The sequence below is a fragment of the Scyliorhinus torazame genome, chromosome 22 (genome assembly GCF_047496885.1).
Source record: "Scyliorhinus torazame isolate Kashiwa2021f chromosome 22, sScyTor2.1, whole genome shotgun sequence".
NCBI lineage: Eukaryota > Metazoa > Chordata > Chondrichthyes > Carcharhiniformes > Scyliorhinidae > Scyliorhinus > Scyliorhinus torazame.
In genome coordinates this window covers 67,279,249-67,297,257 of record NC_092728.1, presented here as the reverse complement: position 1 = coordinate 67,297,257, position 18,009 = coordinate 67,279,249, and the positions used below count along the sequence as shown (strand labels likewise).

At 45.9% G+C, this 18,009-nt stretch overlaps 1 protein-coding gene across 4 annotated transcripts in view; it reads left to right on the top strand.

The window, feature by feature from the left end:
• LOC140399099 (uncharacterized) overlaps nucleotides 1–18,009 on the top strand; it is a 484,003-nt gene that overhangs the window by 399,782 nt on the left and 66,212 nt on the right. For all 4 annotated transcript variants that reach the window (XM_072488263.1, XM_072488261.1, XM_072488260.1 and 1 more), the window contains 7 exons: nucleotides 1,054–1,107; nucleotides 3,406–3,513; nucleotides 7,475–7,528; nucleotides 10,518–10,625; nucleotides 16,086–16,139; nucleotides 16,271–16,324; nucleotides 17,205–17,258. In XM_072488263.1, coding sequence (XP_072344364.1) covers nucleotides 1,054–1,107; nucleotides 3,406–3,513; nucleotides 7,475–7,528; nucleotides 10,518–10,625; nucleotides 16,086–16,139; nucleotides 16,271–16,324; nucleotides 17,205–17,258 — 486 coding nt within the window. The remainder of the gene's footprint in view (nucleotides 1–1,053; nucleotides 1,108–3,405; nucleotides 3,514–7,474; nucleotides 7,529–10,517; nucleotides 10,626–16,085; nucleotides 16,140–16,270; nucleotides 16,325–17,204; nucleotides 17,259–18,009) is intronic.

Below are 18,009 nucleotides of genomic sequence, written 5' to 3'. Positions count from 1 at the left end.
TTTGTATGTTCGGATATTTGTTATTGTGCAAGTTGTATTGCCCTTCCTGATCCTGTCTTTGATGTTTGCGTGAGTGAGTTGCCATGGCCTGCATTTCTAGTTCATTATTAGCACTGAAACAGGATCTGTTGTGAAATGTTGCTGGCATTGGTCAGCAATGGAGACCTGAAACTAAAAGATCATAGATCATACAGTGCAGAAGGAGGCCATTTGACCTATCGAGTCTGCACCGGCCCTCAGAAAGAGCACCCTACTTAAGTCCGCACCTCCACCTTGCCCCGTAACCCAGTAACCCCACCTGACCTTTTTGGACTCTAAGGGCAATTTAGCGTGGTCAATCCACCTATCCTGCACATCTTTGGACTGTGGGAGGAAACCGGAGCGCCCGGAGGAAACCCACGCAGACATGGGGAGAACACGCAGACTCCGCACAGGCAGTGACCCAAGTCTGGAATCAAACCCAGGTCCCTGGCACGGTGAAGCAACAGTGCTAACCACTGTGCTACCGTGCCTCCCCAAAAGCCAAATGTCTGGCTGTATGTTTGTTTGTTGATAAAACCCCGATGTGATCCTTCGGCCAATCCCAACCAAACTTGGTGGGACGATACCTTGGACCAAGGGAGATGTATTAGGGAAGTTGACATCTAACCATCCTCACCAGGACACCTTTAGCCTTGTAGCATTGTCGTGTGCATTCATTTATTTAAACTAGGTACATTAAAAAATATACATCAATAGAAAGCTTGTAAACATCGGCAGCAGGGCCGTGTGTGCTGCATTCCGCTCACAGACTAAAGTGAAACTGAGACTAGATCACATGATAAACTTCCTTTCTAATGATGGCATGCTGCTATCTCTTGAAGACATATTACACTATGCCACCAAGCTGCTCTCTCAGAGGTTTTCATACCTGGAGGGGACCCACGGCCAAAACATTTCTCAACATGCGTCCTCAAACTTGTACCATCTTCAGATTCTGCTTTGAGTTTTGAACCTGTATTTTATGTTCACAGAGATTATTTTAGCATTGCTGTGATTGTTTCTCTGTGACAGGGTATACCTGGAGATGTAGGTGAAGAAGGCCCTGCTGGAAGAAAGGGAGAACCGGTCAGTATTTTAAATGGATAATTACTGGATATGAATTCTCTATGAATTCTGGTTATTATTTTCATATCTTAAAATTGTTATGGGCCAGGGTTTAGAGAACTCCAAAGTGTATCATGGAGCTCACCTGACCCATGAGTTTTATTAGATTGTAGTATGGGGAGCACACGGCCCACTCTACAGGTGTGGTACAGCAGAAATCAAAAAGTATTTTTTAAAGCAAAACAATGTTTATTCTGTGAACTCAGTTCACCTTTTTAAAACATACAGTGAACATCTTAGCAACCATCAATTCAAATACAACCCCCAAAGAATAAAATACTCTAAGTAATCCTTAAACTTTTCTTTTAACATTCATCAGACCAAAATCCCTTTTTACAGAAGCACATCAGGTTTAAATTCTCAACTGAGAGCAGTTATCACTCTGAATTCACCAAATGATCTAGAGATAGTCTTTAGATGGCAGAGAGATCAAAATTACACCTTCTTTGGCTGACTGCAGCTCCAACACGAAAATGAAAACTAAAAAACAGACACACTCAAGCATTTCCTCAAAGCAAAACTAAAAAGCAGAGCCAGAGCTCAGCTCCACCCACACTCTGACATCACTGCAGCCACTTGGGCAGACAAACATTTCTTAAAGTGACATTCCCATGACAAAATTATTTCCTGGGATAATAGTGAAATAGTTGGAGTATTATTAGTGTGACCGGCCAGAATAATTCTTTCCGTGGCTGTAATCATCAGCCAATAGGGTGGTGTGACACAAATAATTCGCTCAACCCACCAGATAGGGAGGGCAGCACGGTGACGCAGTGGTAGCACTGCAGTCTCACGGCGCCGGGGTCCCAGGTTCGATCCCGGCTCTGGGTCACTGTCCGTGTGGAGTTTGTACATTCTCCCCGTGTCTGCGTGGGTTTCGCACCCACAACACAAAGATGTGCAAGGTAGGTGAATTGAACACGCTAAATTGCCCCTTAATTGGAAAAAATGAATTGGGTACTCTAAATTTATTTTTAAAAACACCAGATAGCAGTATTCCAATTGGATGTCTGCCTGCATTCAGAGCTAGAACTCTGATTCCCATTTGCCAGGATGCTAGTTTCAAAAAGAACTGCACCTTCTTTTTTTTTAATCATAGAATTTACAGTGCAGAAGGAGGCCATTCGGCCCATCGTGTCTGCACCGGCTCTTGGAAAGGGCACCCTACCCAAGGTCAACACCTCCACCCTATCCCCATAACCCAGTAACCTTACCCAACACTAATGCAATTTTGGACACTCAGGGCAATTTAGCATGGCCAATCCAACTAACCTGCACATCTTTAGACTGTGGGAGGAAACCGGAGCACCCAGAGGAAAGCCACGCACGCACTGGGAGGATGTGCAGACTCTGCACAGACAGTGACCCAAGACGGAATCGAACCTGGGACCCTGGAGCTGTGAAGCAATTGTGCTATCCACAATGCTACCGTGCTGCCCAATACTGACCCATAAGTGGATATGTTACCACAAAGCTAATGTCTCTCTCCTGACAATTGTGGCTAATATGGTTATTGTACTTTGGAATTTGAAGCTGTTATTTACATGGTAGAGATTTGATATTTTTAACACAATTACCACATTATTATTCTAATAATTGGTCCAGATCAAGGCTACTGTGTGGGGATGCATTTCCCCCTCTTTTATGTTTTTCACGGGCATGCTGTAAACCCATAGTTGCATCTTAATGAGAAACTATAGTTCAGGTCAGAAAGATGAAGGCCCCTCTGTTGACACGATCTCCAAGCACAATCTGTCTTTTCATTCACCTGCACTCTACAGCTGAATGCCACACTATAATACAGTCAGCCAAATCAATTTATAATTGGCATGTTTCGATGGTGTTAGTCATTGCTGATTGTCGATTATTTAAATGCTGTTAGCCTTTTATGATGACCTACCAATCATGTGTATTTTGGTTAATATTGAGGCCAGATTTGATTTTCAATAAAAGTCATTGTGACTAATACTATCTATAGGACTTCATTGCCTGGTCTCACATGGCAAAGGCAGTGCTTCTGAAATGAATGGTCCAGGTTCTCTAACTTCTTGGTTCATTGAGAATGTGGTGGTGAATAGCCAGAAACTATCTACAAACCCTGCACTTGACTGAATCTATGCAAACAATATGCAAAGTACAATGAAAGTCACCTAATACAGAATATATAATCATTACCTTCTACTATTTCACTTATGTTTACATTGTGTTTTGGTTTATCTTAAACATACAATTTGAACCATGTTTGGTTTGGCTTTAAAGGGCCCCCCAGGAAGCCCTGGGATACTTGGTCCAATAGGAACTAAAGGAGAACCAGGAGATGGCGGATTACAAGGGCCTCCAGGAGAGAGAGGAGAATCTGGAAAAATGGTAATATATGTTTGGTATATGACAACAATAATTTTTATTGTCAAAAGTAGGCTTACATTAACACTGCAATGAAGTTACTGTGAAAAGCCCCTAGTCACCACATTCCGGCACCTGTTCGGGTACATGGAGGGAGAATTCAGAATGTCCAATTCACCTAACAGCACGTCTTTCGGTACTTGTGGGAGGAAACCGGAGGACCCGGAGGAAACCCACGCAGACACAGGGCAAACGTGTAGTTAAGCATAACTTCCTCCCCCTTGTATTCCAGTCTCAAGGTTATACCTGTGTAATAATTTGCATGGAAACCTTGTCAAATGCCTTTCATGATCTTACAATAGAATCAGTTCACAGTCACAATCCTCAGGATTGCAGAAGCAAGTTCTAACACCGGAACAAGGAAAACTTTGGGTCACTATTGAATGTACGCCGCAAAAACATACATCAGTGTCAAAAGTGAACATCGTAGGGGTATAGCCATGATAGCTTCTGGGGTCAAAAGAAACTGTACAACGGTCAATCTTTCGACTCTTGCATGATGAATGATCACTTGCTCAAGATGCCAGAGGGCTGGTGACACCTGTGAAACTGCGCCAGAGGGATGAGTATGGCCAAGAGACAGATGCAGAAAACTGTTTAGGATAGGGGTGGATAAAACTTAGAAAAACTTGTATCATTGAAGAAACCTCAGTTGCACACCTGCTAGTGAATTTCCCACATCCTCTACTGCAGTTGTGAAAATGTAATCACGTCACACGTTCCACACTAGAATAAATTTTGGGGGGCATTACTAGTTGGCACTGAATATCAAGTGCGTGCAATAACAAGTCCTGCTTTGCAAGCAGTTTAATAAGGCATAGCAAAATATATATTATAATAATAATCTATTATGGTCACAAGTAGGCTTACATTAAACTGCAATGAAGTTCCTGTGAAAAGCCCATAGTCGCCACATACCGGCACCTGTTCGGGTACACAGAAGGAGAATTTAGAATGTCCAATTCACCTAACAGCACATCTTTCGGGACTTGTCGGAGGAAACCGGAGCACTCGGAGGAAACCCACGCAGCCACGGGGAGAACGTGCAGACTTCGCACAGACAGTGACCCAAGCCGGGAATCGAACCCGGGACCCTGCCGTGTTAAAGCAACAGTGCTAACCACTGTGCTATAGTGCTGCCCTATGTGTATTCTCACCACATATAAGAATATCAGAATAGGAAAAGGGCTAACAGTATGCAGTTTTCTCGTCAATTAACCCACTCTTATCTGCCTCTTAACAATCCATTTCTTTTTGTCTCCAAAAAGATAATAAATTGTCTTTTGAACTAATCTTCCTACCACTTAAGTGGCGTTCCCTGGAATTCATCTAAGTTGACAGAAATCCATTAGAAACAGTCAGTCTTTAAACACTTATCTCATAAGTTCAGTGGTAAAGTGGAATATGCAGATCATAATAGGATAGATGCGGGCAGGTTGTTTCCACTGGTGGGTGAGAGCAGAACTAGGGGGCATAGCCTCAAAATAAGGGGAAGTAGATTTAGGACTGAGTTTAGGAGGAACTTCTTCACCCAAAGGGTTGTGAATCTATGGAATTCCTTGCCCAGTGAAGCAGTAGAGGCTCCTTCATTAAATGTTTTTAAGATAAAGATAGATAGTTTTTTGAAGAATAAAGGGATTAAGGGTTATGGTGTTCGGGCCAGAAAGTGGAGCTGAGTCCACAAAAGATCAGCCATGATCTCATTGAATGGTGGAGCAGGCTCGAGGGGCCAGATGGCCTACTTCTGCTCCTAGTTCTTATAACACGGGCTGCCAACTTACCTTCGCCCGTTCTATTCTGTACAGGACAACTGTCAGCCTCATGCTTTTTACTATAGTACTCACTTAAAGTTTACAAGCAAGCCTCAACCATCTTGACAGCTGTATCCTGGGCTATCAGTAATTGTGGCAATGCCAGGTGGTTGTACTAAAAACTGACATATTGGTCGCTTTGATGTTTATTTATTTCAGTCGTAACTTAACGGTTGTTCCTGTCTCACCAAACAAAAATCGCAAACTTACAATGTCACAAGTGGAAAATGAATTATCCACGCACCCTTGACCGTTGAAACACAATTCCACCACTACTCTTGTGTTAGCAGCAGAAAGACTTAGTTAATAACCTGAACTAAGATACTAAATGTCATGGTCTATTTTTGGTGATTCCTTGAGGCCTTTGAACCAAGGACTGGCAGCAGATACTGCACCTGCATACCCATTGTGACCAGAACTCAAGAGGTGCCCACAATCAGCGTACAAAGAATAAATCTTTGTACCCACCATGCTCCTCCGCACCCCGACTTTATGGTTCCTGTGATTAGCAGAAGAGGTTCCTGGTGGGTAACAGCTCGACATAATTGCTGTGCTCACAAGACTATGAATTTTCAGGGCGCTTAATTGTCTTTGATATTTTAAATATCCTCCATATTCCTATCAACCCATCATGACCAACACCAACTGTCACAGGCTAATTCTAATTTAAATGGCTGGATTAGATTGTGGAATGAATCAGGTCAATGTGTCACGGTGTTTATCAGAATTACTTAAATGATTCTTGGGCCTGAAATTTCTCTCCTGCTTTGGGAGCATCGAGTCAGGACATTTCCTGTGTCCGTGAACCTGATATGGGAAGAAGTGGCCAGAAGTTGGAATCTTTGTTCCAGGAGTGGGGTCGGGGTTTTGGGGGCTGGGATGAAATGGGAGTCGGGCACACCCCTCTTGGATGAGCGTGGAGGCTGCTAGACGCAGAGGGGAGGCTGGGCAGGTGGTCTGCCTCTGTGGTCTAGCACTTTGTTTAAATTTGAAAACAACAATGAAACAATAAACAGCGCACCAGCCCACACCGTGTCCATGATAGCCTATGCCACCTCATGCCCTCTACCACTCCCCATAGCTCCCTATATTCTCCATGCCAACTACCTGTACCCTGAGAAAGCAATTATTATTTTAACACTCTGGGCAGATTACCAACAATTTAAAGGGCAGGACTTTTAAATGCCTTGACAGGTTGACAGCTCCCTTTGACAGTTGGTCCTGACATGTCCTCTGCACTGTCTTGACAGGTCGTCTTGACAGGTCTTCTTGACAGTTCTGACAGATCCTCTTGACAGTTCTGACTGCTCCCTTTGACAGCTCCCTTTGACGGGCGCTTCTGATAGTTTTGACAGTTGATTTTGACAGTTGACAGTTAAAATGAAATTGACAGTAATGTGTTTATGCACTTGTTGTACACATTTATGGCTACTTTTAACAATTCTGAAGGACATCTCACCTCCCACAAAGCTGTGCCGAGATAAGATCCAAAGGGACCTTAGCGCCCCAAATGAATCCAAGAAGTTTAGACCAACTCTTACCTGGCCTCATCAAACATCCATTCAGACTTCAGGGATGCAAAAATAAGAGCCAGTTACCTTCCTGATCCACATATGCATGAATCCTGGCCCACCCCAGTGAAGATAGAAGGGCCTCCCTCGTATTGGTGAAAATACAGGCCTCGGTGTCTCAAATCACTTTCTTTTTGACATTTCAGACCAAGTATCTGACGTACCTCACCCAAAATAACCTGGGCATCCCTATCAAGCTAAAATTATTTCTCACTATATGCATCTGAACTGCATTGCCATTTCTTTATTTTTCCCCAAATTAGGGGCAATTTAGCGAAGACAATCCACCTACCTTGCACATCTTTGGGTTGTGGGGGTGAGTCCCATGCAGACATGGGGAGAATGTGCAAACTCCACATGGACAGTGACCCGGGGCCTGGCTCGAACCTGGGTCCTCGGCACTGTGAGGCAGCAATGCTAGCCACTGCGCCACCGTGCCGCTCTTTCTAACCATGAAATTGAAGTGTGAAGGCTTCAGGTGAATAATTGGTTCACATGTATGGGAAAACCTGGTTACTGTTTTTCTTGTTTTCTATATGACAGGGAGAAATGGGGCTTGAAGGTGATCTAGGGGATCCTGGGCCAAGAGGAGAAAAGGTAATCTTTGTTCTTCAATTACTGAGATGCATGTAACAAGGAAACTACATTTCAAGCATTTCTGAAGTATGAACTCTCTTCATTTCAGTTGTCTGATTCTTAATGGTAAATTGCAACCTTATTGGTAAGATGCTAGTTTTTGTTAGATCAAAACAGAAGGATAATGTATACAGCTCAGTGTTGCTGGGTATCATCAAATATATGAGAGAAGAAGCAATAACGAAGCAAACAATGCCAAGCGTTGGTTCTGGGTGAAAGGGAAGAGGCATGAAGATAAAGGGTTCTACTGTTTTCCTGATAAAATCAGTACAGCTATGTGTTTTAATTTAAAGATAGCTTGAGCTTACTCCTTATTAGCGCCACATTGCGCAGTCTTGTTCACATCCCTGCTAGTTTGGCCTATATTTTAGAACCAGATTTGGCGTGAAGGAATTTTATTTTGTGTTGAAGCAAATGGATGGATAGTAGCCAGTAAGAAATTATATCCACTGTGTTTCAAGATGTGTTGTACACGCCCCCCCCCCCCCCCCCCCCTCCGCCACCCCCAACCGTCCCCCGTCCCCTCTCTAAGTTGGGAACGGACAAGGGGAACAGAAGGATGAAAATACCATACTGGCCAGCGTGCCAGTCTAAGGATGCCATTGCAGACCATCAATAATCTCCAGGATGGTGGGAGACAGGTCAGGGATTCCACTCTCCTCCCTCTTGAGGCTAAATAAATTTGTTAAGTGATTGGGCTACGCTGATAATATCCATGATAAAGAAAGATGGATCGGTACGCATATGTGGCGATTTTAAAGTCACTATCAACCTGGTACTCTGTGAAGGAAAATACCCTGTGCCTTTAATTGATGATTAATTTGCTGAGTTGGCAGAGGGTCAGCATTTCAGTCAGGTTTTTATTTTAGAAAAATATTTTATTAAGGCATTTATAATTTTAACCACCAGGTATCAAAAGGAACAAAACAAGATAAGATAATCAACACACACACACCCACCCAATAACAAACCCCAGCCAACATGGCTTACACAAAAAGGAGCCCCCCCCACCCCCTGCGCGGACAGATTAATTCTTCTCGAAGAAGTCAATGAACAGCGATCCCTTCAAGGCAAACTTGATTTTCTCGAGTCTGAGAAACCCTGCCATGTCGCTAACCCATAGCGCCGACTTCGGGGGCTCCGAGTCCCTCCATCCTGGTAGGATCCATCTCCAGGTCACCAGGGAGACAAAGGCCAGAACATCAGCCACTCTCACCCCCTGAGCTCACGGATCTTCTGACATGCCACCTCAGGACTCGGAACCACCCTCACCTCCTCACCTTTAATACTTCTGACACGATGTCAGCAAACCCCTGCCAGAAACCCCACAGCCTCGGACATACCCAAAACGTATGGATATGGTTCGCAGCCCCCCCCCCCCCCCCACCGCCCGCACAGCGCCCACACTTATCCTCCACCCACTCAAGAACCTGCTTATCCGGGCCACTGTCATGTGCGCCCTGTGGACCACCTTGAATTGTATCAGACTGAGCATGGCACACGATGAGGATGCATTAACTTGCCTCAGGGCCTCTTATAATCCGTCCTCCAACTCCCCACCCAGCTCTTCTGGTGAAGACTGGGTAAAATTTTTGCAAGATTTAGTTATGCTGAACAACTTGCTCGTGGCAATGGCCCACGGTTCATTTTGTAAGAATTCACAAATTATCTAAAGGGGAATGGTATACAACACATCCGATTCTCCCCTGACCAGAATGCCACACATGGGTTGGATGAAAGGTTTGTTCAGACAATGAAGCATTCTCATTGAAGGTAACTCATGAGCAAGGATCATTGTCTAAATGGCTAAACCAATTCCTGACAACATGCAGGTGTACAACACATTCGACAACCCAAGGTTCTCTGGCATTACTCATGGTAAAACATCATTTGATTTGCTGAAACTGTCTAAAACAAGAGAAATTGTTGAGAGGAAGCAGCAAAGTCAAGTTTTCCAATATGAGAACAGGGCTAAATGCTGTGTGTTTCAGAAAGGTCAGGAAGTATTGGCAAGGAACTATACCACCAGTGAGAAGTGCATGCCTGGCTTCGTCTTAGCTCAGACAGGACCGGTCTCCTACACTGTTTAAACTCGGGATGATGTAGTGCGGAGGAGACAAGCTGATCAACTTTTAGCAACCAGAACAAGGTTTCCGGAGACAGAGTCCACGGACAGTCCGCTGCGAACCCTGCCAAGTGAAGACCTAGACATTCTTAACAACCTGATAACAGGAGAAATAATTGTGCAAGAGTTGTGCCTCCAAACACTATCTCAACTCCAATTGAGATAAATATGGATGACGGCCAAACTAAACCAAAAACACCAGAGGTTGCAGTCAGCACAAAAAAGCAGATGTCTGAGGTTTGGCGATAACGATACAGAAATCCAAAGCAGCTCTTGTGCTAATTAATTGTTCGCATTGTAAATTTTGATTGTGAATATTATATTGAGTTTCAATGCAGGAACCTTTAACGTAAAGGGAAAGGAAAGTGTTGTGTATTCATGTTTCTTCCTAGTTGGAACAAGGTCATTTTAAGAGTCCGATCACATGTCGTGTTGATAACATCATCGGCCGTTTGCACGGACAAATGTGCAGTTAATCCTATCAGCCTGTGGAGTAAACACCTTTCCAATAAAGCTCTTGTTCTTTTGTGCCTTTGTGGTCTGCAAGCCTACACTTTAAAAATACCACAGTCATCTCCTCTGCAATGATCTACATCAGTTTGATCAATTATACAGAATCTATTTTACAGTGGCGCTCTTCAACAGAATGGGAATTTGCAAGGGTTATGAAAACATTTCTTCCTTGGAGGTAGTGAGGTTAGAAATAACATGCAATTTAAAAACAAATAGGAATTGCATCACAAAAATAGATTATATTCTGCAAAGAAACATGAAGGAAGACCGCTGTATATTGTTGACATCCACTTTTGTGTTTTATATCATCAGGGTGCCATGGGCCCACTTGGTCCTCCTGGTCTGTTTGGGCCTACTGGAATAATGGGAAAAGCAGGCGACCGAGGGCAGAAAGGAGAAAAGGGAAAACCCAGTTTGATGGTGAGAAACGGTTTACTGTTGCTGCTGTCATAGTCCTGAGATTTGATCTGCACAGAACGGTCACTAAACAATTGAATAGGTAATTTCTTCAGGTGCCTCACCTTCCTTCAGGTACCATGTTGTAGGTGGGCATTGGCAACAATGGACTTGCATTGGATGATCAATGATTATGCTTGGCAAGATACCTGTTATAACCTGCCTACTTACCATTGGCTGGGGACTAAAGACAATCCCACAATCCTGTGGGAGTATGAGCTTCCCCAATGAAGGGGGCGGAGAAACCATTAGTAAACTCCTAGTATAAATAAAGCTGGCCAGTTTAGGAACTAGCAGGAAGGAGTGTACAGCAAGGGAAGTTGCTGCTGTTATATATATATGTTATTGTAAATAAATGTTATTATTTTGTATCCTTAAAACACGTGCTGGATTCTTTGTGGCCTTCACAAAACTGGCGACGAAGGTTAAAGTGAATAGCTGTCCACACTGCTGAAGCCACCTCCCTGGATTTTTGTTGGATACAGGTTGGAAGTTGTTTTCTATTATACCATGCCTCTGTACGGACGTTTGGATGTTTTTGATGCTGCGCTGGAAATCTGGAACCAGTACACACAACAGATGCGTTACTATTTCCGGGCAAACAATATCACCGAAAACGAGCGCTAGGTGGTCATATTGCTCACCGCCTGCGGCCCGCATACGTTTGGGGTGATTAGGAGCCTTACGTACCCAGCTGCGCCGGACACCAAAACGTTTGATGAACTTGTGAATGTAGTGGGGCAACATTTTAACCCAACCCCGACCACGATAGTCCAGCGTTACCGGTTTAATACCGCTGAGAGGACCCCTGGAGAATCCCTTGCCGATTTTCTATCCAGGCTACGCAGGATTGCGGAGAACTGTGACTATAGTGAGACCTTGTCAGAAATGTTACGCGACCGTTTGGTTTGCGGTATTAACAATGCGGCCACCCAGAGAAAGTTGTTAGCTGAGCCAACATTGACTTTTCAACAGGCCATTCAAATAGTATTGTCCCGAGAGAGCACAGAACGAGGAGTGCAGGAGCTACAGGGAATGGAACTGCATGCCTTGGGGCGCAACCCCTTCCGTCGAAAACGTCCCCCCGCACTCCTGCGGTATCTTGGGCGAGGCAACGTCCGGACCGACGCCAGGGGCCGTCGGACATTCCTCCCCGAAGGGAGCCTTCTCCAGAACCAATGGATGAGGAGCCATGTCCGTGTCAGACTTGTAGGCGCCGACCCCGTCGCGGACGGTGGTCCTGGGAGCGCCAGAGGCGCCGTCGTTCCGACCGAAACTGGGACCAGCCCAGGGGCCGTAACTGGGACCAGCCCAGGGGCCATACCTTCCATGTGGATGAACCTGCGGCGACTACTCCTGAGGACGTGGCGACGGAGGACGACTGCCTGCAATTGCATTGTGTGGCAGCTCCCCATGTGGCCCCCATTAAGGTGAGAGTACGGGTCAATGGCCATCCGCTTGAGATGGAGTTGGACACTGGCGCAGCGGTCTCCGTGATCGCCCAGAGGACATTCGACCGCATCAAGCAGGGTATACAGACCCTTACATTAACCGACTCACAGGCCAGGTTGGCCACCTACACGGGGGAACCACTGGACATTGCAGGAACTACAATGACCCCTGTTGTTTATGGACGCCAGGCAGGGCGTTTCCCACTTATCGTGGTGTGCGGCCATGGGCCCAGCCTGTTGGGTCGAGACTGGTTGCGCCATTTGTGGTTGCAATGGCAGCACATCCTCCAAACAGTTTCTGAAGGGTTGACTGAGGTGCTAGGACGATACCCAGATGTATTCCAGCCAGGTTTGGGGAAAATAAAAGGGGCCGTAGCCCATATCCAAGTCGAACCAGGAGCCACACCGCGCTATTTCCGGGTGCGCCCGGTGCCTTACGCCTTGCTCGAGAAGGTAGAAGGGGAGCTCACTCATTTGGAGAGTTTGGGTATTATCAGGCCCTTCCGTTTTGCTGACTGGGCAGCGCCAATTGTACCTGTAATGAAGCCAGATGCCACAGTTCGCTTGTGTGGCGACTGTAAACTTACAGTGAATACGGCTTCCCGACTCGACCGATATCCAATGCCTCGCATAGAGGATCTCTACGTGAAGCTTGCAGGTGGACTCTCGTTCACAAAATTAGATATGAGTCATACCTACCTGCAGTTGGCGCTGGACCCTGCCTCCGGACCATATGTTACGATTAATGCACACCGGGGCCTGTATGAATATACACAGTTGCCCTTTGGAGTATCCTCTGCCTGCGCAATTTTTCAACGTGTTATGGAGGGCATTTTGAGAGGTTTACCGCATGTCGCTGTCTACTTAGATGACGTTTTGATTACAGGGACGTCAGAGCAGGAACATTTGGAAAATCTGGAGGCTGTCCTTAGATGCCTTTCGGAGGCTGGAGTCCGTTTACGTCGCACAAAGTGCGTATTTCAGGCAAAGGAAGTAGTCTCCCTAGGTTATCGGGTGGACCGCGAAGGTTTGCACCCCGTCGCAGAGAAGGTGCGTGCAATTCAACAGGCCCCCGCCCCGACTGACACTTCACATCTTCGTTCTTTTCTCGGTCTCGTAAACTATTACGGGAAGTTCCTCCCCAATCTGGCAACTACGCTGGCCCCTTTGCACCTTCTGCTAAAGAAAAATCACACCTGGGTTTGGGGTCAGCCGCAAGAAACCACTTTCCGGCGGGTAAAGCAACAATTGTCGTCGTCTGGGTTACTAACCCACTATGATCCGGGAAAGCCTTTGCTCGTCACATGTGATGCATCCCCGTATGGTATTGGGGCCATCCTGTCCCACAAGATGGAGAACGGGGCTGAGCGACCGATAGCTTTCGCCTCCCGCACATTGACTGCAGCGGAGAAAAAGTACGCGCAGATCGAGAAGGAGGGCCTGGCAGTGGTTTTTGCGGTGAAACGCTTCCACCAGTACATGTATGGCTGCCATTTCACTATCGTGACTGATCATAAGCCTCTGCTGGGACTTTTCAGAGAGGATAAGCCAATACCGCCCATTGCTTCCGCACGGATCCAGCGCTGGGCTTTGTTGCTTGCTGCATACGAGTATTCTCTGGAGCACAAACCAGGTACGCAGATAGCAAATGCTGACGCACTGAGCCGATTGCCTTTATCGACCGGCCCCATGTCGACCCCCACGACCGGTGAGGTGGTTGCAACCCTAAATTTTATGGACACCTTGCCTGTCACGGCATCACAGATCCGTGAGTGGGCCCAGACGGAGCCAGTCCTGTCAAAGGTTCGGCACATAGTCCTGTATAGTGGGCAGCATAGACAGCTCCCAGGCGAGTTGCGGGAATTTTCCTCCAAGCTGTCAGAATTCAGCGTGGAAGACGGCATCCTCTTGTGGGGGACGCGTGTGATTGTCCCGGAAAAAGGCCAGGAGCTGATACTAACAGACTTGCACAATGGGCATCCAGGTGTGACGAAAACGAAAATGTTGGCCCGGAGTTATGTCTGGTGGCCAGGCCTCTACACCGACATTGAGAACGTGGCCCAAAACTGCTCCATTTGCCAGGAGCATCAGAAGCTTCTGCCGGCCGCGCCCCTACATCACTGGGAATGGCCAGGGCGGCCTTGGGCACGCTTGCATGCAGATTTCGCAGGCCCTTTTCAAGGATCCATGTTCCTTCTATTAATTGACGCCCAGTCTAAATGGCTAGAGGTGCATAAGATGCAGGGGACAACGTCCTGCGCAACAATTGAAAAGATGCGTTTGTCTTTTAGTACGCATGGCCTCCCCGAGGAGCTGGTCACGGATAACGGCACTCCATTCACGAATGAGGAGTTTGCGAGGTTCACGAAGATGAACGGCATACGCCATATCCACACTGCCCCTTACCACCCGGCTTCAAATGGGTTGGCAGAGCACGCAGTCTAGACATTCAAAAGAGGCCTAAAGAAGCAGTCTTCCGGATCAATGGACACGAGACTTGCTCGCTTTTTGTTTACGTATGGGACCACCCCCCATGCGGTGACTGGGGTAACTCCCACAGAACTCCTAATGGGCCGGAGACTTCGCACCCGCCTTAGTATGTTTTTCCCGGACATTGGCGTAAAAGTACGCCGCACACAAGAACGGCAGGGACAGGGATTTTCTCGGTATCGGCCGATTCGGCAGTTTGCGCCCGGTGACCCAGTGTTCGTTCGGAATTTTGCTGGTGGTGCCCAATGGGTTCCTGGTGTAATCTTTCGCCAAACGGGCCCTATATCTTACCAGGTGCAAGCCCACGGTCGTCTCCAGCGCAAACATGTAGACCACTTTCGGTCCAGAAGACTATCCCCTCAAAGGATTCCCTGCCCCCAGAGCTCATTTCTACAGCCACAGAGACCAGAGACAAGGGAAGGTAGTCCTCACAATCTTCCACTGGTGCCTCACTCGAAGCCTGCGCAGGTCGTTACGGGACCGAATGGAGATAGAGACGCTGACATGACGGAGGCAGCAGACTCTGACTCCGAGATGGAGACACAGGATGCATCAGAGGGGGAATCCTCGGGTCCACGGGCCGTGGATGTACAACCGTTGCGCCGGTCATCACGGAAGCGCTGGTCTCCACCTCGTTACATGCCGCCTGATCCAGCGCCGCGTACAAATGTTGTCCGGCCTGCAGCAAAACGAGTCCGACGCCCTCCTTCGCCAGGGTCTTCGGTGGATTCCTTGGACTTTGGGGGGGAGGGATGTTATAACCTGCCTACTTACCATTGGCTGGGGACTAATGACAATCCCACAATCCTGTGGGAGTATGAGCTTCCCCAATTAGGGGGGCGGAGAAACCATTAGTAAACTCCTCGTATAAATAAAGCTGGCCAGTTTAGGAACCAGCAGGCAGGAGTGTGCAGCAAGGGAAGTTGCTGCTGCTGTTATATATATATATGTTATTGTAAATAAATGTTATTACTTTGTATCCTTAAAACACGTGCTGGACTCTTCGTGGCCCTCACAAAAATACCATAGTAGTTCTGCCTTCTGCAGTGTGGCTGACCAGGAAATGCTCCTGCTCTTACTGTATGCCATCAGGTAGATTGGAAGGATTTACAGGCTGGTAATCAGACACGTTACGAACATATCTTTCATGGCCAACCCAGAATTCCTGACGCAGAGGTTAGGAAGCTACAACTGTGCCAGAGGACCTCACCCAGTCCATTCACATACCTCTAAACATTTAAACTTAAAGATGATAACCCTTTTTCCTTGCCTAGATAGTTCAGATGTCAAGTTTTCTCTTGCCTCTTATGATTCTTTTTTCCTGTAAAAGTTAATTCGGACTATTGTACAGCGAGCTTTTTTTTTAATCCTCTTGAACAAATCTAACAGTCAACTCACATTTATTTCTTGTAATCGGACCTATAAAGTACTGTCCCAAACACACTTCAAGGTAATAATGTTCACAATGTCTGCTGTTTAACAGGGCCCTCTAGGTCTGATTGGCATTGCAGGTCTGGTCGGACACCGTGGACAAATTGTGAGTAGAGCATGGAACTTTATTTCTGGAGACTGTGTATTGTAAATGTAGTTGTTCATTTATTTCTGTAGGATACAAGAGTTAAAGTGATATTTCACAAATAGGCTTTCACTTTGCATATTTTGTTGCAGGGTGAGCTGGGACCAATCGGATTACCTGGAAAAGTTGGGGCTAAAGGCAAGCAGGTATCCATGAAGTATTATTCCGGAGATGATTATTACTCAATGTTTCAAATACACAGATAGTCTAATCATCAATGACTTACATTTACTTAGTGCAATTAATGCAGCAATCCCATTACAGGTGCTTGCTTCTCAAGATGCCAAAAGAACTATTACAAAGCGATGGCTTTCAATTATCCCACTCGCGGAAGAATCACAAATGCAGTTGTTATAAGAATCTTTGGTTGTTATAGGAGAAATACGCAAGCTATTTGCTTGGTGTCTACTTAGTTCCATTATTGGAAGAGACTATATTTTCAGGACCCCCAGTCAATCTGTTGAGGCATTATACACTGGGAGTCAGGCCCCATCCTGTAACCTCACCTAACCTGCACATCCCCAAACACTAAGGGGTAATTTAGCATAGCCAATCCACCTAACCTGCAAATCTTTGGACTATGGGAGGAAACTGGATTACCCGGAGGAAACCCACGTAGACATGGGGAAAGTGCAAACTCCACACAGTCACCCAAGGCCGGAATTGAACCCAAGTCCCTGATGCTGTCAGGCAGCAGTGTGAACCACTGTGCCACCGTGCCGCACCAGTTGAGAATAAGACATTGTAAATCACTTCACTTCGGGTTGCCAGGTTGGTTGAGTGTGGTAGGCATGTGTGGTATCCTTGACATTGAAAATTCCTATTACAGTGCTACCTATAGGTATAACTGGTACTACATCAGTAAGCAGGGTTCAGCAGTGGGGGTTTAATGACCATAGACGCTTTTGATGAATCACTGACTTCATATAATGATTATAGTACACCATGAATAATAGCTGTGAACTAAAAGATTATCCAATTCTGTGTACATTATCGTCTCACATCTTTCTCTGTTTCTATTTCCAGGGTGAATTTGGATCTGTTGGAGTACCTGGACTAATGGGTGAAATTGGACTTGAGGTTGGGAGGAACAGGCACTTATTGCACTAAAATCATGGCTTTACTCTAATACATAGTTCACAAAACTGTTCAGTAGCATATTCTGTGATATCCTGGAGGGGATGTTTTCTTTTTTTTTTCCTTAAATGAAATACAACAAAATTACAAATTTCTGTTGAATTGCCTTAAGAAAATCGCATCTCTGTGGAAAATCTGCAGGTTATGTGGTTTCCAAGATGGTACAATGAGTTTTAATTTCAATAAAGTGGAGACGAAGATGATGATGTCGGTAGGCATTATATGAGCAGCTATCTACAAAACATCTGTCAATTTGAAAGATTCCTGCAACATAAAAGAACTTGGCACTGGTTTAAAAGATCAGAAGCAGCTGAGGCAATCTTAGTGCTGACTCCTGTATACAAAATCAATTTTGCAATCAAGCTGCTCCTACTCTGAGGTCTGTTTTCCGATATGTTCTCCAATTGGCTGAAATTGAGATTAATTCCACTAATCTGATCTAAATTATTCTTTCTCTCGGCTCCTTCGGCCTTCCCTTCATTTTACAATCTAAAATCTTTTACGGCACAGGATTTGCCTCATTGAAACACAACGGGCCAGATTCTTCAATTCTGAGGCTCAGTGCGGAAGATCCATGGCATTTTACGTGTAAAAAATTGGCGCCGCCCCCTCACCAATGCTGCGACCAGTGGGGGGCTAGCAGCTGCGCCACGTAAACCTCCTGGCCTCCACGAAATAAACAGCCGGCCGTGCA